The 20846-nt window shown below is 30.2% G+C and overlaps 2 protein-coding genes and 1 long non-coding RNA gene across 5 annotated transcripts; all 3 read right to left on the reverse strand.

The window, feature by feature from the left end:
* Positions 1-2196: 2196 nt before the first annotated feature.
* LOC122524307 (F-box/LRR-repeat protein 3-like) lies at positions 2197-6892 on the reverse strand. Of its 2 annotated transcripts, XM_043646471.1 has the most exons (8): positions 6794-6892; positions 6059-6172; positions 4810-5079; positions 3729-3882; positions 3406-3604; positions 3079-3298; positions 2677-2922; positions 2197-2558 (listed from the first exon to the last, which is right to left on the reverse strand). In XM_043646471.1, the coding sequence occupies exons 5-8, from the start codon at positions 3602-3604 to the stop codon at positions 2387-2389; spliced, it is 837 nt and encodes a 278-aa protein (XP_043502406.1). In that variant the 5' UTR covers positions 3729-3882; positions 4810-5079; positions 6059-6172; positions 6794-6892; the 3' UTR covers positions 2197-2386. The 2 variants fall into 2 exon arrangements, with proteins under 2 accessions (XP_043502406.1, XP_043502405.1); XM_043646470.1 differs by lacking the exon at positions 3729-3882 and having other exon boundaries at positions 4889-5079.
* Positions 6893-6995: 103 nt separating this feature from the next.
* Positions 6996-8615, reverse strand: LOC122524306 (congested-like trachea protein). Of its 2 annotated transcripts, XM_043646468.1 has the most exons (4): positions 8209-8615; positions 7939-8142; positions 7615-7797; positions 6996-7520 (listed from the first exon to the last, which is right to left on the reverse strand). In XM_043646468.1, exons 1-4 carry the CDS (start codon positions 8287-8289, stop codon positions 7242-7244), a joined length of 747 nt encoding a protein of 248 aa, XP_043502403.1. In that variant the 5' UTR covers positions 8290-8615; the 3' UTR covers positions 6996-7241. The 2 variants fall into 2 exon arrangements, with proteins under 2 accessions (XP_043502403.1, XP_043502402.1); XM_043646467.1 differs by having other exon boundaries at positions 7615-8142.
* A 1205-nt stretch (positions 8616-9820) lies between these two features.
* LOC122524147 lies at positions 9821-10323 on the reverse strand. Its single transcript, XR_006305477.1, has 2 exons — positions 9963-10323; positions 9821-9894 (listed from the first exon to the last, which is right to left on the reverse strand). It is a non-coding gene; the product is annotated as an uncharacterized LOC122524147 (long non-coding RNA).
* Between the last annotated feature and the right edge of the window lie 10523 nt (positions 10324-20846).

Consider the following 20846-nt stretch of genomic DNA (forward strand, 5'->3'; position numbering starts at 1 on the left):
GAAAGAGAGAAAGAGAGAGTGAGAGAGAGAGAGAGAGAGGTGGGTATATAATTGTAAATTAAATAATAAATATGAAATTGTTATTTTCGCTACACTAGGTCTTATAACAAATTGTTATTGTTAGTTTAACATGCGCCAGGGCAATCGTGATGATCATGTTATGCATCTTGTTATTGGAAATTAAATTTTAAAGATGCTCATATAAGAGCATTATTTGTTTTTTATATAAAATACGAATTAAAAAAGGTAATTATGTTATCCCTGTTTGACTTAAAGGGTGAAACAAACTTATGTCTGCATATAAATCGAAGTAATTGGCTCCAAAAATGTATGTTATAGTCTAATTGTTATGGTGCTCAATATGATAACGAGTTTAGGTCTACTTTATCTTCCACATATCTAATCACTTAATTTGTGCTTAGCATAAGTAATTGACCCGTCCATTTATTTCAGTAATTCTTTTTTAAAATAAAAATTTTTTTTCCAAATAATTTGCTTTTTTTTTTTTATCTATCAACTGTAAATTATTCAACGATAATATAATATTAATAATCGGCCTTTGTTAAAAATAATTTCTATATAAATCAATGCATTAATTACAATAAGTATGCGTGTACGATGGTGCTAAAAATTGATTATGGTATATCGTAATAATGAAACACATTAAAATTTAATCATTTGTAATTACGCTGGAGCTCATTTTATGTGCTTTTAAAAAGAGTTTTTCCTTTAATCAAATAGGTAGCTAAATATTAATGAACGAATATTATTGTATATAAATATATATTTAACTATACAAAGTGAGTTGAAGAAAAGCAGATGTTACAATAACGTAACATCTCTTTTCGTTAGAATATTTTTTCCATTACAAATGATATATTTTTAAGTTTCTATTGATATCTATTAGAAATATGTGATGTACCCATATGTGTCTTATCAATTATTTATTATGTTATTTCTTCAAAAGTGTTAAAAATGCAAAACAAAAATTATAATATATGCATTTGTTTATTATATATTAATTTATGGATATATTTATATTTATATTTGTTTTGTATGGGTATTATGAAATTATTGTAAAAATGTGTTCCTGCAATATTGTAAAATGTGTGATATTGCATAATATATACAATTTATGATTGTGATATACGAAATTCTATTATTATTAAACGTTATTGTATTTGAATATTTTAAATATGGGTACATACACGTTAGAAATGAAAAGGCTTTGTTACTTCCAATTAAATATTTGAGTACTTGCTAAAAATATTTTAGCTATATCAATATGAACAATTCTATTATATTTTGACGATTTAGATTGAGTGATATATTATTTTCCCTAAAGTGAAATAATGAATTTCTATATGAATGAAAAATATTGTATGAATATTTTGTATCCTTAAATTATTGTAAATTTTGTTATAAGCTGAAATATGTGAACTATTCAAACGTTAGGTACTTCACGGAGGGATTAAAAACAAAGAGATTGGATTTATTGGCTGGGATACAAGACTGAGCACCTCGCATCTTTAAGATAATATTGGCAAGATATGAAAAATGAAAAGATTAAATATATATAATTTTCATATATATGTGAAAAATTTAGAAAAAAACAATAATTATAATCTAAAACAAAAATCTGTTAATGTTTTTAAGAATTGCATCTTTTAAATGCCTGATCAATTATTGTGTTATATTGTAGAAAAATTGTACAAACCTCGTTGCATTACAATAATACTGTGTGTGCGTGTGCGTATGTATGTGTGGGTGTGTATATATATTATTATATATTAGATATTGTATAATATATACATACAAATGTATTTATATATATTATGCATATCTGCCACGAGCGATGGTGATGAATAATTAGTGATATTGTTTTATTTTGTATATCTATTACACATTAAGTCCATTATAATCTAATAAAATTTATATTTTTTGATATCAATGAATACGATTAATTTATATAACAAAGTATATATATATATTATATATCATTAAAATATCGATTTGAGTGGAAAACACTGAACGCGTATAATAAAATCTAGATATATTATAAAAATAAAACTTAAAAATATATATATATATAAAACTTAAATAAATCAACATTTTTATCGTTGTATAAATACTGCAGAAAACTTCTAACATAAAGTATGTGTATTATGTACATTGTATTTATATTATGCAATAATCTATAGCCTAAATAATTTATTGGTTAAATAAGTACAAAAATGCATATATCCTTGGATTTTGATTATCACTTATACGTATATAGTTCTCGCACGTACGTATCATTTATCACATCGTGTTACGTTTTTTAAATCAACGTTGTTTAAATCCTTATTCATTCACGGTTTCCCGTTATTGAGTAATATAATACGTTTCACCATAATGGTATATACTCTGGTACCCAAGTATCTCCAAGAAGCGAAGAAACCTTGGCTGTTACATCCAAAACATCCAATTCTAAATCCTCGATCAAAGATGTCTCCCGGATATAAAGTATTTTTAAACGATCCGCACATATGGTTACGAATTTAAGAAGACCTATGCAACTTTAAGACAAATCAAATTGTTAGAACAACATATATTACGTATTAATTATTTTTATAAAAAATATTTAACAATCTAAAGTTCTCAACTATAGGAGAAGTGAAATTTTATTTTTATTACCTAATTTCGCAGTCACCCAAACCGACGGAATTGAGACTAGGACATCCTCGAGCAACGTTGATTAAAACATCATCGATTAAACCAGGTCCATAAGCAGCTATAACTAATTCCACCAATCGTGGATAATAACTATGAATTCTTAATGCTACAGACTCCGAGGGTGCTTCTCCAAAATACAAATGCGTAACAGGTATACGTGACGTAAAAAGGGATTTATGTTCTTCTTCATCAGTTATGTAAGATAATCTGCACAAAAAGCAAAAAAAAAAACGATCAGTTATATCAATGTCGCGTTATCTAACTGAGATTTATATATATATTTTCTTTTTTTTCAAGAGAACATCTCAAGTTTCAGACTCGACGATGAGATAATTACAAAACAAATGATTATTTGTCATTTACAGAATGAGATTGGTGTTTGGAAATCGATCGGCGAAGTTTGTCCAGGTTTTTTCACTGATGACCGGAAGAGGTGTCGTTTCGGAATGTATTTCTATTCGTAAAGTTTCCAAATTGATTTGTTCCTCGGTGCACAATGCCATCAGTAAATCGTCGCTTAACAACGAATAAAAAATGGATAATTCGCGAAGACATCGACAATGATTGACCAATTTTAATATATCTGAAGGAAGAAAGAACAAATTGACACATTTATAAACCTGTATATTAATAAACCTTTTAATTGTAAATCTCAAAATGAAAAAAGAAAAAAGGAAAAGAATGTTTTACCTTCTGGCAACAAAAGCGGCGAGCCCCTGATCCTCAAAAGTTGAAGACTCTTCGCTAAAGCATTGTCTTCGATTCCTCGAGAACGATCCTTTTTTTGTTCAATCGTAGTTTTGTCATTGGATATTGTTAACCCGATATTGAATCCTTCACTATCGATATCGATATACGCCGATTTCGACGTACTTATTAGTGCCAACATCTAACAGGATCAATTAACAAAATGAATCAGTTCGATAAAAAGCACGAGCAACCAAATCCAAAAGGAAAGAGAAAAATGATGAAAAATCAAAGAAATGAATAACAATGTTTAAGATTTTAACTACCTTTAAAGGAGATATATCCAATTGAATTATATTTCTTTTGGCAACGAAATATACCACTCCAAGCGTAAATGATTGAAACTTCAGTTACTAAAAGGAGAAGACTAGTGGAAGATTTGTTGTCGCCAAGGAACGGTGGCTTTTCACCAACTACCGACTAAAGACCAAACACCGAGAAAAAGCGAAAGGAGGATTGGAAAGGCATGTAATTATTGTGTAAGTTAACCATTGATCTCAATTTGTTGGGGGATGAAGTCAAGAAATGGTGGTGGGGAAAGAAAGGAGATACTTTTTTACTTAGGGGGGAAAAAAAGGAGAGGAGATTGGCAAGGAACGTTGCACGTGAGGATATGCACCAAAAAGGAAGCAAGCTACAGGCCAAGTAAATTCGTTCTCGTGCAGAATCAGTGAAGGTAGTACTTGCATACGGTAAAAGTACTGCTAAAAACGGGTCAGGGACTCACGTTCGAAGTATACTAAAAGCAAGAATCTTGTAGGGCACTCACGTGCTTATCTTTACCGCTCACGTGTACGCTCGTTTTTGCCTCCAGCTAATTTTTCTAAGATATTTGCATCATTTTATTTATCCTTTAATAATATTCAAGCACGTGAACAAACCAATAAAGTATATATTTATACGTGTTTAATCTACAGGTTGGGTCTATGTTCATAAATCATTTTTAAACTTATCATTCGTTGCAATATTCGTAGAAAAATATTACTGTTTGAAAATATCTTCCATCTTGATACACTCTATCGTTTTAACATGCATAACATTTGGATTTTAACATGAGATATAATGGAATGATACGAATTCTCAGGAAGTTTCAAGATAATAGATGAACATTACGACATTCTGGGTATTTTTAATAAATCTTTCAAGGAAATGTTAATAACTAAAGAAAATAGTAAGAGAAATCATTGTAACTAACGTCCCTGGCACGGATACGCAGAACCTGTATCGACTCACGTGTTTGAAAAGCGATTTAGTAGGGACCTCAGTGACAGGTATTCGGAGTAAGAACTATACTTAAGAACAGTTGGTAGGAAGTGGATGGAATTCACGATATATGTAGATACATACATGCATACATCATAAATCTTGGAATATGTTTGACAATAATTAACGTGCAAATGTTAACCAGCTTAAATATTTGAATCACTTGTAATTTTGATTGCATTCAGAATCCACAAGTTTATCCGCAATTGCAGTTAAATCAAAATTATTAGACCAAGAAATTTCACCGTTCGTCGAGTTCCAGTAAATATCTGAAGAAAATGTGCACGTATTTTTTACGACACTTTTATTCAGCATGGTTTAAAAACTTATTATTCCGGAAGCTCCCTTTAACACCTGCAACAAATATTTATCTACGATTATACATATTCATTTGATTAACTTTTCTATTAGAATTAAGGAAAGAATCAATGAACAAATATGTGTTAATGCTAATTAAAATCGTATACCAATACGCTTACTAAATTCATCCTTCGATAGTTTTCAAGCAAAAATCTAGGAAGCGTACGATTTTATAAATAACATTCACTGTATGTTAATTATAAGTGGTACTCGCGATATTACTTTTTTTAGTTAACGTGATTACACGTGACTTCGTCGAAGTTCAAACGATGAATTATTTATTAGCAATAGTACGATTTCCGTATATACCTAATACATTAAACTATTGAATATACAAAGCTTCCTAACAAGCATGATCCTTTGATTTACTTGAAAGTCTCCGTTTCTCGATACATCTGACATTTAAGTTTAACTAACTGACTTTTATATCTCTTTACGCGTTTGGTATCGTGACACCAATTTTCCGATAGATACTTCGATCATTTACTTTTCCACTATACATTTAATCTACCTGATGATATATAAAATCTTGTAATGTAATATAGAAATGTACAAATATTTATAATATATATATATATAATGTATATCTAATTATTTAATAAAGATATTTAACTTTTATATTTTATTTATTTTCTTTCCAATTATACCTTACTCATCAAATTTTATTATTATATTATATTACTCATCAAATTTATTATAATATTTTATTATATTACATCTTCAATCTTTTAATCAAATTAATTTAATCTTGTTAATTAAATTAACACGTTAGTAATCTTTGATAAAAATTTGCATAAGACTGATGAAAAAGAAATGGATTAATCCTTAATTGAAATCGTGTAATGATAAGAAATAAAAAAAAAATGAATGAAAATGTGAAAGGATAGTTAATTATCGAAGTTAGGTCGTTTGATAGTGTTCCTAGAAAATCTAATCTATACGTATCCATGTATATAGATACATATATACGTACGTATTCCACGGGTCGTGGACTCAGCGTGCACGTGCCTCGTTGATCACGTGTGGCGTTGACGTTTAAAATGTGTCTTCGACCAAGTGCAACCGGCTAACCAAAGAAATTCTTCGTCTATCGGAAAATACACAACGTTGTAAAAACGTTCGTTTAACTATTTTTAACATTTCATTGAGATTACTCGATCGAAAATATTTTTTTAATAACAATAATTTCGATTTATCCGATAACACGAATTGTTCTCTTTCTAAACAATTTCCAAACAATTTTGTTACTTATTTTTCTAATCAATTATTTTCCCAATTAATTATTCCCATCCCTAATGATTCCTATTTTCAATCTTTTTTTTTTTAATGTTATATAATACATGAATAATATTCAATGGAAATTTACCTTTCGTTTATTTGTTCGCGTAACGAAAAAGGAAAATACGAAGAATGACGAATTGCGATTTCGTTTAATAAAAATATTGTTAAATATTTAAGTAGAATGTATATATGACATAAATGCACATTAATTAGAATTATCGACCGGAAGAAGAAAAGAATCATTGCTATAATTGATGGTTTGATATAAGGATTGATAATACATGGATATTACGATTACTTGCAAAATGAAACATCTAGCGTACAATATGAAAGAGAAAAAAGCAAATTAACAAACATGGACACGTTGAAAAATTCTACTAATAATCATATTAATAAGTTTATGTAAAATATTCGAAATTAAACTTACCTAATACGATATTACCTTGAATTAATTATGAATTCCCAATGATTATTATACAATCTATACAATTTTTCAAGCAATGCTCATAAAGACCAGTACAAAAATAATGTCAGTGGCCTATCTCGAAGTTTTTTAAACACCTTTTTTTTTTCATCGAGTAGATGAAGATTTATTTTTTTTTTAAAGTAGAATATCTCTTATCTCTTTCTTTTTCGAAACAACGTGACGTGTTACTCACACACAATACTTCGCATGATCAACTGACACGACTGAAAATATATCTTGGGCTTTTCACAACTGTGCAATATGTTTGTCGATAAAATAGGTTTCTTAGTTATCGACTTATTAAAGATAACATTTAATAATAATGTTTAATTATTAATTAAATAAAACACGTGAATGGATTAACAACATTTTTATATGTTTTTTGTCTTTTTCTCTAGTTTTATACATTTTACGATATGTATTTATCCAAAATATCAAATGTGAACTCAAGACTGTAGAAACAAACCGCGTTTGCTATAAATGCGCGTATCAGAACAGGTATCACACCTCGGTAAAGTCCTAGAATGCCTCCTTCTTTCATTATAATTGGAAAAATAGATCTAACACCACGTGGATAAGTTCCCATTGGAGAAATTTGTAATCGTGTCTTCACTGAATCAGCAGGCAAACTAACGAGCCAAGTTGCTATTCCTGACGTACCACCAGCCAATAGTGGTTGCCATGTCATCTTATTGTTAATCGATTAATTAAATATTATAATAGAATCTATTAAATATATGACTTATTTTTGTTATTTTTATTTTACATTAGATTTTACTCACTTCCTTTGAATTTCCTAAAAGAAAATCCATGATTCGTTCGTAGCAATAAAAATACGTGGCACAGGATGGCATGTCTCTCAATAAAGTGGCACAGGTACCCAAATAAAGATTTCGTATTCCACCTTCTTTCAATACTTGTTGAGCACAATCGAAGAAACCTTTGTACTTCTTCGGTCCTTTATTCTTTTCAAAGTTAAACGTAAAAAGAAAGATGAAAGTTAACGGGAAGAAAATGAGTGTTTTAAATGAACAAGACATTGAAAAATATATTCGTCTTGTGAAAAATGTTTCGATAAAATGAACATGGTTTCGAGTAAACTGTACTTGTGCTTGAAGAAGACACTTTATACGTTCTCCAGGTGCAGCTACGATCGTCGTACAAGCTCCGCTGAACATACCTGCGAATAGTAATTGCAGCCCCGAGAATTTAGTTTGACCAGGCTGTGAAATAAGTGACTTCCCGGCACCAAAAGAAAAAAATCCCATAGCCGAGAAAGGAATTACGAATGCCAAAGGTGCTGTTATACCCTGTCATTTATAAAAATCATGATTATTGTTAATTTTTTTGTTCACGAGAAATGAAAATAAGTATACCTTGTACAAACTAAAAGGTCCTTCCTTTTTAATGAGAGTTTTAGCTACGTGAAACATACCCTCGTATACACCAGGTGACATTTGTAATTGAACTTTAATGGTATCGAATGGATGACCAACGAGTACTACGGATAAACCTCCCACTGCTCCTCCTTATTTTTTTTTTTTTATAAATAAATACAAATTATTATTAACAGTTTCACGATTCTATGTTTCTAATCGTGATTAGGTTAATTATATTTTTACCAATTAAATATTGTAAAGGAGTACGTTCCTTTGCAATGTTATTAGTGGACATAATGTTTTATATTTTCTGACATGGATCTTTTTAATATCATCAAATCTAAACATGTTTGCCAATAAAACATAATAAAATAGTATTAAAATATGTATGCATATGCAAAATATAGTATTACAAAAATCATTAACATATTGATTGATAAAAATATCGATCGAAATAGGAGAAGCAGTTAGAGATATCGAAATCGTTGGATATTGAAATGATTCTTTGTCGATATATTATCGATTTGTGAAAAATAATTGAAAATATATATTCAAACATTTCGACGAGTAGATTGTATTTTATTTTTCGTGTAAATTTTTAAGGAACACATTATAGTTATTAATTAAAAATAATTCCTTCTGTAAAACAAAATAAAATGAAAATTAAATTAGAACCATTCTTGATTGTTCCGTGTGATATCTGTAAAAATATAATATTTATTAAAAAACATTATAAAGTAATTAGTTTCTGTATATTAAATGGATAGAAGGAATTAAGGAAAGGAGTAAAGGAATATGGTATTAATTAGGAAGTTAAAAGAAACTAATTACAATTATAATGTTTATGGTAAGCGGTCTTTGGCTAGATTTTACTTGCAATGGAATGTTTAACATATAAAATATGTTAAACATTATACTGAAAGTAAAATACCATTGCCCAGGTCTAACCACGAGGAGGTAACCGCTTCTGAAGACCCGGGATGTGCATCCTGAAGATGTCCCCATCCGAATTAAATTGAAACCATAGAAAATGAAAGCCCCGAGAACGTTTTTTAATGAGCCTCACTCTTAGGCCCCATCCTAAGAGTAATATTCGGAAAATCCTTACAATGATTATCGAGAATGAAGAGAAAAATTTGAAAACTGAATAAGAAAATGAAAACGAGGAGTGCATCTGAATAAAATTCAAGTAATATCAATGATTTTATTAAAAAACAATACAATTTAGTATAATTTCAATATATGCACATACGGAAATTACAAGTTTTACGAATATTTTATATTTAATAATTTTCAATCTACCTAAATTATAATATAATAAAAATAAATGTATATAATTTTTGGTTAATCCATGGAATCTGTAAAAAAAAGAAACTACATTAAAAATAATTATCATATATGTACAATGCTACGAGAAAAACAATAAATGGATTAAAATATTTCATTTACATTGAGAAATAATTGCTTTATATTACCGTTTACCATAACTCTGTCCTCTTCTGGTCATCTTCTAATCCACTTCCTCTTCCTCTTGGGCGGAATGGTCATATGAAACAATAAACTGATTAAAAACATTCATTTACTTATAGAAATAATTATATTTTACTACCATTTACCGTAACTTAGTCCACTTCTGGTCCATCTTCTAATCCACATCCCCTTCCTCTTGGTCGGAATTGTTATCTAAAACAATAAACGAATTAAAAAAGTTCATTTACTCATAGAAATAATTATATTCTACTACCATTTACCATAACTCAGTCCTCCTAAGGTTCGTTTCCTCCTTTTCTTGAACGGAATTTGGCATCATAGTTCATCCTGCAAAGAAAATATTAAAAGGAATAGGAAAAGAATAGGGAAAAGTAGAACTTTTGAGGTGGAACTTTTCACGATTTTTGTTTTAAGTGGTCTCCCCCCGACCGGACTAATCCACTGACTCTAATTTTTTTTACGAGAAACCTAGGCTTCACGCAACGATCGACCATTACTCTAACAGCAGACGGTTGAGGCCTGACTAACGGATAGTGACCGAATCGCCAACGCGTGTCGCTTCGGTCCCTATGCTAAATGCATACTTTATGCATATCAAATCGCGAATAAAAAAACAACGCATCTTAATATTATATATTACGAGGGACCTAGGCTTCACAAGACGACCGACCATAGTGCCAACGGCAGGACCGGTGAGGCCTGACTAACGGATAGCGACCGAATCGACTAAGTGTCGCTTCGGTCCCCATGCTAAATGCATATTTTATGCATATCAAATCGCGAATAAAAAACAAATCTAAAAGTTGTTCCACCTCAAAAGTTAAGTAAACTCACTTGAATGCATGCTAATTCACGTGAACATACTTAATATAAAGGAAAAGAAAGAAAGTAGGGAAAGTATGATGGTTGGTGGAGGAAATTAAAGGTAAGGAATACCTGTAAAAATGTAAGAATTATTAAAGAAACATTATAAAGTAATTAGTTTCTGTATATTAAATGGATAGAAGGAATTAAGGAAAGGGGTAAAAGAATATGGTATTAATTGGGAAGTTAAAAGAAACTAATTACAATTATAATGTTTAAAGTAAGCGGTCTTTGGCTAGATTTTACTTGCAATGGAATGCATAACATATAAAATATGTTAAACATTATACTGAAAGTAAAATACCATTGCCCAGGTCTAACCACGAGGAGGTAACCGCTTCTGAAGACCCGGGATGTGCATCCTGAAGATGTCCCCATCCGACGACATAAGTCGAAACCATCGAAAATGAAAGTTCCGAGAAGGGAAATCCTTGCAATTATTATCGAGAATTAAGAGAAAAGTTTTAATACCATATAACAAAATGATAAACGGGGTGTTAAACATCAATAAAATCGAAATAACATAGTACTTATATACTAATAAAATACATTAAAAATATATTGAAAATACATTAAAAATAATTATCAAACGAGTGCGATGCTAAGGGGAGAAGAATTAACAAATAAAATTAAAAATTAAATTACACATTAATATTTTATTATAACTAAGTTCTACTCTGGTTATCCTCTGGTCCTCCTCCTATTTAACCTGCAACAAAAAAAACAAAGGGTTAGGGAAGAAGAAGAAAAGTGGGCCTGAAAACGAACCTGGAAAAGAAAAAGAAAAGATTATTTTAGATTTGCATATATGCAATGAATGATCCATGGTATCTATAAAAATTTGTACTGATCCATGGTATCTGTAAAAAGACAGAAGTGCATTAACAATGATTTTTCTCACATTAACATAAAACACCATTGCCCGGGTCTAACCACGAGGAGGTAACCGCTTCCGAAGACCCAAATTTAAATAAATATTCATTAAATTTGATTTGCCAGTAATACAAATCGATTTTAAAACGACAGTAAGTAAAGACAGTCATATAGAAAAATCATAAATTAATAAAGTATCAAAATTGTTTTCTATTCGAATTACTTTAATAGGTATGCAATGTTAAAAATAATGTATATGCGTTTAAACTAATCTTAAATATAAGTAGAGTGTATTAGAATATTAAAATAATTGTTAATTAATCGATAGAAATGTATATTGTAATCTAAAAATGGGAATGTATCTTCTTCCGTACCTTCCTTTTCGAAATCTATTGTAAGACTGACACGTTATTATATAAAAAAGTTTTTTTCATTGAATGTTGTTTACATTTTACTTTCCGAAAGTTTCTTATGTATGTAACGAGAAAATTAATTGTAATAAATATAAATTCAAATTTTAACGTTCTCATTTTAATATTCTTTTAATTTATATGTAATTGTTTAAACAAATGTATATTTTTTTAAACGTTTCCGTGCTGTGGTGACTTTGGAGGGGAAAATTTTTATCTAAAAGAATCTTCTTCTTCTTCTTTCTTTAGTTTAGGCAAATTGCCTGTTCCTTAACGACGTTTTTCTGCCTATTGCACTGTTAAATTGTCGCACCATCGTTTTCGTGGGCGTCCCGTGCTTCTGCGGCCTGCCGGTGACTTATCCCGTGCAATTCTGACAATTCTTCTGTTGTCCATTCTATTGATGTGCTCGTTCCATTCTTTTTTCCTTTTTAGTATCCATTCGTTGATATTTTCCACTTTGCATGTTCTTCTTATATCTTCGCTCCTCTCTCGATCCAGCAGTGTTTTTCCAACTATTCTGCGAAGAACTCTCATTTCGGTTGTCTCTAGTAACTGTTTCGTTTTCGCCATGTCTGGTCGAGTTTCTGCGGTATGTGACATAATAGGTCTTACCATTGCCTTGTAGATTCTTGCTTTGGTCTCTACGTCCATGTTTTTGTTTCGCCATATTGTGTCATTCAAACAGCCCGCTATTCTGAATGCCTTCATTGTCTTCATTATTTATTTACATTTCATGTTATTACATCACGCCAGCCTAAAGTACTTATAATTCTCGTCGAGAATTGATTGTATGTTCTGTAATGAATACAAAAAAAAAAAAAAAAAAAAACAAAAAAAAAATTTTATAAACTTAGAAAGAACATTGACAATGTTATGGTTAAACACATTTGCTTATTGTGAATTTAAACGTCGAGAAAAGTACAACGGTTATATCATTTAACACTCTATTATAAAATTATTTCGCTCAACTTTATCTAAATAGTAAAAAGAGAATATCTTGTATAGATATATATGTATACTAAACACACACTAACTCCCAGATTTATTCCCCCTCCAATTTGACCTATCCTAAACCTATTTTAACTAAACCCAAAATTCTCCTACTACTACTTCCTCCCTCCTAATTCGTGAAGAATCTTACAATTTTCCTACAATTGGTCAGTTCCTTTTCTACATACCTATCTGAAGGAGCTGTCAAAGGAAAGTATGGGAAGAGATGGGAAGGGAAGGGAAGGGAAGGGGAGTGCATTGATTCCAACTGCAGAGAAAAAGATATACGATCAGTTTATTTTAAACTGTCGAAGTGTTTTCCTAATAAGGTATCATCTAATCAGTACGTGGTGAGTAAGAAGAATAAGAAGAAGAATATAAAAATAAAGTGGTAATAGTTACACGTTATTATATATATATATATATAATTACAAGATTTCATCGTTTATAAATTAATACGGAAAAATTAATTTTATTTGTTCAAGGATTATATTCGAAACTGACGTCGCACAAGTAAGAACTACATCTGAGAATAATCGTGTATCATCGTTAATTTAATAATATCTGGTTGAAATTTTGTGGTAAAAGTGAAAGAAAATTTGATAAATAATTTGAAGAATTTGAATTATAAATTGAAAATAAATATGATAAATATTAATTTCGAACGTTATTCCATCGAACGTTTTACAATGGCATCGGTAGACGATTTGATTCAAAATTTTTCCGAACAAATAGATTTAAATTCTGATACAAGCAATGCGTGGTTACCCTACGTACTTAACCGAAAATTTATTCCATTATCGGAATTGGAAAAAAGAATTTCAATTTTCAATGGCAGTAATATTGATCCATCGAAATTTATTGATCAATGCGAAGCAGTTCATCGTGTAACGCATCCACTTCATTTGATCGAATTGGGATATATCATATATTCTAAACTTTATGGAGAAGCAAGAGAATTAATGAATGGAATAATAATTCATTATGATAATATAATACTCGAATTGAAACGAAGATATATTGATCCCAGATTATTGGATTGGATGTACAAATTCGTTGTTATCAAACAAGAGATATATGAAAATCCGATGCAATTTGGCAGGAAATTGCAAAAAATGGTTACGTACGCCAAAGAAACGTATCAAAAAACTTTACCAAGAACGATAGCGAACAATCAACTGGTGACTGTTAAAAATACTGCTCTTAGGACGTTTAAAACAAAACTGGCTGATCAAACCTTAATGGAAACACTTAAACAGGTAAAACTATCAGATTTAGAAGAAGCTATAAACTGGGCGGAAAATATATATACAAGTATAAACAGATTATATTTAGACAATGCTACGACAATGTGGCGCAACGAAAATGGTTATTGTATGCATTGCGAAAATTCCGAATTTCATTATTACAATTGTTTAATACACAAAAATTCTCCGCTTTATAAATATTGTGGTTTTACCGATAATAACCCATAATATTGTATAAATTGTTGTATTCGTGTCTCAGTACAAAAAAAAAGAAAAAAAAAAAATGTACGGGACATATGTTAAAGATTTCTTTTTTATTTTATTTGCCAAGATGTTAAACTTTATATTTATTTTTTTTATATTTGACGAACGTTATCGATTTAATTAATAAACAAAAATTACTATGAGTTTTGTTTTTAGATGTATTCTGTGATAATTGAATTAAAAAGAAGGAAAGAAAAAAGGGAAAAAAGAAGGAAAGAAAAAGGGGGAAAAAGAAGAAATAATAGAAATATTATAAGTAGATGAAACATCTAACAAACACAGAATACATACATTTTAACAAACACAGAATACATATATTTTAATAATTACACTTAATATATAAAAATAACTAATCTAATTATACGATAATGTAATAATTTTCTTAAATATTAATGACTGCGTATTGAATTAACCACGAAATTATCATTAATTTATTACTATGATAATGAAATAAGATAATCATAATACGTATATTTTTATTATAATATTATAATACTTATACTTATAATATCATTATAATACTAAATTTTATTATAGTATATAATATAGTTATATAATATAGTAGTTTATTATAGTATATAATATAATTTATTATATTATATTATATATACACTTTTATATACACCTAATATATTATATACTTTAATTTAATTATACCATTATTATCAATATAATCACGATTATTATTAATATTATTATTGTAAGAAAAAAAATAAATATATAACGCATTAAAAAAATTCTTAAAATAAACTATATTAATCCCCTATTGTAATTATAAGGAAAATACCCACACATACACAACAGCAAAGAAAAATGTAAAACTTCGCGTTGTAGTTTAAAACTAATCTAAAAGTAAAAATATTTTCAGGGAATTCCGAAGCAAGGATAAAGAAAACGAGAAAGTAAGTAAATAAAACGGTTCGATCTTTTCATCAATTTTACAAAGCTAAAAAAAGGTCCTACAAATTTTCAATACCTCAGCGTGATACTAAAAGTAAATCCTATTGTGAGGAAATTATATTTCGTAGTAGTAGTAGTTTTTTGTTATAGTTGCATTAATAGAGGGAAAAAATAATAGCGCGGCGGGGGAGGGGGAATAGAACCTAACGGAAATAAGAGGTACACAAAAAAAAAGGAAGATAATTCAATATTACAATAAAAATTCTTCTAACTGAATTTCTATACATAAAGTTAAAATTTGTTTTAGAAAAGATTTGAAGAAAATGCAAAATAAGAAATGTAAGAGTTGTTTCTTTCTATCTCTATTTCTATCTCTCTCCCACTTTCTCATTCTCTACAAATTACAACAAAAGATATAGGTGTGTGTAAAGCAACATAATGAATTTATTTTTTTATCTTTAGCAATAGACCAATGAATGCATCGAAAGCATATTCCTTTTCTAGATCAAAATCCAATACTTACAAATGCATTGGAATTAATCACATCCTGAAACAAAATATAAACGAAAATTAATTAAATATATATATAATATAATAATTGAATAAATCTTAATACCTAAAACAATAAAAGAGACATTAAAAAACATTATAAGATAATTAGTTTCTACGAATGAAATGAAGAGTGAAAAGTGGGGAAATTGTGTGTAATAGGAAATTAAAAAATGATATGATATTGGAGCGAGAATTCGGGAATGGTATTGTACTCTATCATGATTTTAAAGTATTTTCTATCTTTTAAATGAAATATCATTTATAAAATCAAATTTTCTTAATACTCGATTTATTTTAAGGAAAAATTATGTTTGGTGTTTGGTGGGTGGCAAGGCAAATCCAACGATGGTCACCTGTAACAAAAAGAAAACTATTTTAATTATTACCATTCTTAATAACCATTATAAATTATTGACGAGCAAAACAAAAAAATAAAACAATAAAAATATCAAATGACCAACGAGCTATTCTCAAAAAATTCAACCATGCTGTTGAATTTGAAAATAACTCATTAAGTCTGTAGTTGCCCTCTTGAGCCACAATTAAGTGGGGGCCTCTTCGGCTTTTAGCCTCTTCTTTCTTCAAGCCTACTGTCGGACATTCCCTACGTGCGAGCATGAAAAGAATCTTTGACCAAAAACGTCAATCGTTCCAAAAAGTATTCGCATAATTTGGCATATTACAACGATTAATGATATAGAATTAGAATCGTCCCTGATTCTATATAATAAAAAAAAACCTAACCGACCCTAACACAACCCTGAAACAGAAAAATGTGATTAGTAAAACATCCTGAGCTTTTTACATAGAAAATAATTATTACCTTTTGGTCGAGAGATATCTCATCGCCGAAAGGAATATTATTAACCATGTAAAGTATCGATTCTATTCTAATACCAAACCGTTATAATATGCCAAATTATGGTCGTACAATTTAGAAACGACTTAAAGACATTTTCACCCAATTACTCTCAACTGCTTATTACACTAATATAAATGAAATACATTTCACATTACAATATATATATGAAATAATTCCATTTATTTTCTTTCATCATACATCTTATGCAAATAATTCCGATGTTCGTTAGGGGGTGACTCTATTTATTAATATTACAAAATGCATTCGCGTTTCCCGTTAGCTATCCTAGCTCGTGGACAATCAACGAACTTAAAAGTTCATCGACTGTGCACATATTACACGAGCACATTTAATCGAATGTCCGAGCAGTTAATTATGCTAATCGATGACCTATAACACTTCGCACTTTTACTATCGAGTAATATAATCGAATTGAAATAAAAATAATACTAAAAATGCAATGCATTTCTTTGCAATATTTTTATTTAATTTATTTTTATATTAAATTATATGAAACATTTCAAAGACTAAATCGCGATAGTGCGAAGTGCTAGTTATAATACTTAAAACTAAGTATCAATTCATCAAAGGTTTTGCGGATTTGATTTCGACTCTATCTCGTTCGAGATACAATCGAAATAGAAATGAATTTCTTAAATGGTTGCAAATCCCTTTGAATCATGATACATAATGCATATTACAGAATTGTCACAAAAAAGATTTACAAGTCAAGCAAGATAGAATAAAAAAAGATATAATTTTGTGACAATTCCGTATAAAACCCGGAGGTGGGGACTCGCACTGAAAAGTGCAAGTATGCCACGTGCCATTCCGGGGTCCTACCTACTTATAATTAAAGTTTCACATTCTCTCAAAAAAATACACATGCATACCCACCCACACACTCCACGGTTCTCACACATACCACCAGGGTGCAAAAGCCTAAACTAGAGAGCATGCCCCGGGGCACCTCCGACACCCTAGTTCAAACGCGTTTTCTAAATTTATGGGAGTACGTACCAATTGCTGTAATCGTCTGTCAAGGCTAGTGATTATTGCATAAATGACTAATGCAAAAATAAGTATAAACTAGTATATATTGCATACTAGTTATATACGAGTATATCATAGTTTCCACAAATAAATGCGGTAACTCTACTATGCAAAACGATTGTTAAAAAAGTAAATTCGTATCGTACGCGTGACTCTACAAGTTATTTTTATTCAATAACTTTAAAAAATAATAAGCGCGGTATTATCGCGAAACGATGTACAATGCACATTCCTAACCGCACACACATGTGCAATGTACACCGTGCAATCACTAGCACAATGACAGACGCCAAATGGGGGGAGAAAACTTAAAACTAAACCTATACTAACCGTTTCTCACCCATACGTGTAACACCTGGGCACACGCATAAATGAGAACGCAGAAAGTATAGGGGGGAGAAACGGGGATTAGTAAATTAGATGCTGAAAAGCCTAAACTAAATTGATTATATATAAAATGTTCTCATAATCTAAGCGGGCTATGACTCTACAAGTCATTTATAATGACTTTTAAAAAGATTTTAAGAATTTAAAAAAATAATAAAAATCTCGGACGACTCTTTCGTTAAATGGCTGTTCTAATAAAGAACTGGGCTTTGAGCCACTTAATAGCCAGAGTCTATCCGTCGCGAATGGGTTTGTCTTCTTGCTCATTTTTTTATTATATCGAAAAATAAAATCGCGATTAAATAAACTAAGTACGAAGCAATGCATGTAAGACATTTATTACATGCTTTATTGGACGAAATCGAGTAAATTAATACTCGATTTCACCACTACTAAACGCGAACGAAACACGTAATAAAAAAGAAAGTGCATTAATTAATTGCACTGTTAATTAAATGAATTTAACCGATGAGACAAGAAGACCTATCCTGAACTAATAATATAACATACAATAAAATATACAATTTTCATGAGCAATTTCAAAAAAGGACTAATCCTTTTTTGGAATCACTCATGTGCTCGTCAATAATTTTTTGGAATAATTACAACCAGTAACTCGTGCCGATTGGGACCTTTCATCCTCGGCATGATTGAGCACCGGAGGGACTTTAAATTTTAACTCACGACCTGCTAAATGTTATATTACATATATGTGGCATTTTAAAATAAAATGACGCATGTATGCAATATGAACAATAGCATTAGAAGTTCTGCGGTGGCTCCAAAACACTCCTACTTCGTAGCAAATGGTCCAGCTGCATCCCTCGTCCATCAGACCCATGGGAGAATTCCTCGATGCACTTTTCCACGCACTCCCGTGACTCTAATAACGCGGTAAACGAATATAAGAAACTATAAAAGAGTTTCTTATCGCGAAACCGAAATTTTTATTATACGGCGAACAACACTGACTCTACATACGCGTATGATTCGAATTTAATTTACGCCCGGTCACTGACTCTACTTCGCGATTAAAATGTTACTTTAATTATTCGTACAAACACTGATTCTACAATCTAATTCAAAGACTGCATTGCACGCAGTCAATGCAAACACAAAAATTTCACTCCCGATACGCGGTCACTTCACTGATGCACTTCACTGACTCTACTTCGCGAACAGTCTGTACGACTGTTTTAAAATTAAAAAACTATAATTTTATACGAACAAACTCTAATGCAATTAATTGCATTGCTCGCAGTTAATTTAATATATAAATCTCAAAAATACGCGAACACGAACGCGAACGCGAAACGCGAAACGCGACCGAATTTGAATTAACGAGCGAACGTGCTTCTAATCCGTGATTTTAATTATATTAAAACGATCAAACACTCCCGTTACATTGCTTCGCGCACGATTGCAATGATCTGAAACAGAAAAGAAAAAGAACGATTAATATCTTAGTCGTAATAAAACCATTGAAACTATTATAATAATGTTTCGTAGAAAAATTATACTTACTTTAATCTTCATTGATGAATGCCCGATGGGTCTCCTACCCTTAGGATGACGATGACCGAATGCACTGACTCTACTCCGCGATAAAAATTTTACTTTAATTATTCGCAAAAACACTGACTCTACTCCGCGATAAAAATTTTACTTTAATTATTCGCAAAAACACTGACTCTAATTTTATAACTGCATTGCGCGCAGTTCAAAAATCAAACACCAACACTTGCTTACCTTTCTGAAAAGAAAGAAAAGAACAAAACGATTAGTATCATTGTTATCATTTAAAAATTATAAGTAATTATTAAAGAAATATATTTAATAGAAAAATTAATTTACCTTCTATCTTGATTGATGAATGCCCGAAGGGTCTCCTACCCTTTAGATGACGATGTCGTAGACGGTTCCAACGAAAATCAGAAACTTACGTGTTTCTTATCGCGACCACGGCACTGATTCTAATTTTACAACTGCATTGCACGCAGTTCAAAAATCAAACACTAACACAAACACTTAGCCTTCTGGAAAAAGAAAAAGAAAATAAAATTATTAGAATCATTGTTATCGTTTAAAAATTATAAGTAATTATTAAAGAAAGGTTTAATAGAAAAATTAATTTACCTTTTATCTTCAGTGATGAATGCCTGATGGGTCTCCTACCCTTAGGATGACGATGGCACACGTATAATCCGAATAAAAGAAACTGTCGGAGTTTCTTTACCCGAAAAATTTCCGATTTTTGTTTAATGATGCAAACACTCGAGTACCTCATTGCCTACGCGCTCGATTGCAATGATGTTCTGAAACAGAAAATGAAAAAGAACGATTAATATCTTCGTCGTAATCAAAAACTATTGAAAATTTATCATAGAAAATATTTTATAGAAAAATTATACTTACTTTTAATCTTCAGTGATGAATGCCCGATGGGTCTCCTACCCTTAGGATGACGATGACCAGTAGACGATAACGAAAATAAAAAACTACATAAAAGTTTTTTATCGCGAACGCGAACGCGACCGAGACGTGCTTTACCGACCGCACTGCACGTCAAAAACGTCTGAAAGAATGCACAAGATTAGTGTTCCAATAAAATAAATCGAGTATTTTAATGTGGGATATAATATGAAGGTAGTATTAAAGGGTAAACAATGTAATGAATTGTAATATGATATTAATTAGGAAAATGAAAGAAACTAATTATCATTACAATGTTTATGGTAA

This window comes from Polistes fuscatus, unplaced genomic scaffold (genome assembly GCF_010416935.1).
Source record: "Polistes fuscatus isolate 324 unplaced genomic scaffold, CU_Pfus_HIC Scaffold7, whole genome shotgun sequence".
NCBI lineage: Eukaryota > Metazoa > Arthropoda > Insecta > Hymenoptera > Vespidae > Polistes > Polistes fuscatus.

Bases quoted from the DNA above. Each gene is read 5' to 3' on its own strand.
- LOC122524307 (XM_043646470.1), bottom strand. The intron at 2,923-3,078 runs GTAAATGACAAA...CTTTTTGTGCAG, and splicing joins CCAAACACCAATCTCATTCT to ATTATCTTACATAACTGATG. The intron at 2,559-2,676 runs GTAATAAAAATA...TTTGTCTTAAAG, and splicing joins TTGGGTGACTGCGAAATTAG to TTGCATAGGTCTTCTTAAAT.
- LOC122524306 (XM_043646467.1), bottom strand. From the start codon at position 8,289: ATGTCACCTGGTGTATACGAGGGTATGTTTCACGTAGCTAAAACTCTC. The intron at 8,143-8,208 runs GTATACTTATTT...TATAAATGACAG, and splicing joins GACCTTTTAGTTTGTACAAG to GGTATAACAGCACCTTTGGC. The intron at 7,521-7,614 runs GTGAGTAAAATC...ATTAACAATAAG, and splicing joins TTTTAGGAAATTCAAAGGAA to ATGACATGGCAACCACTATT.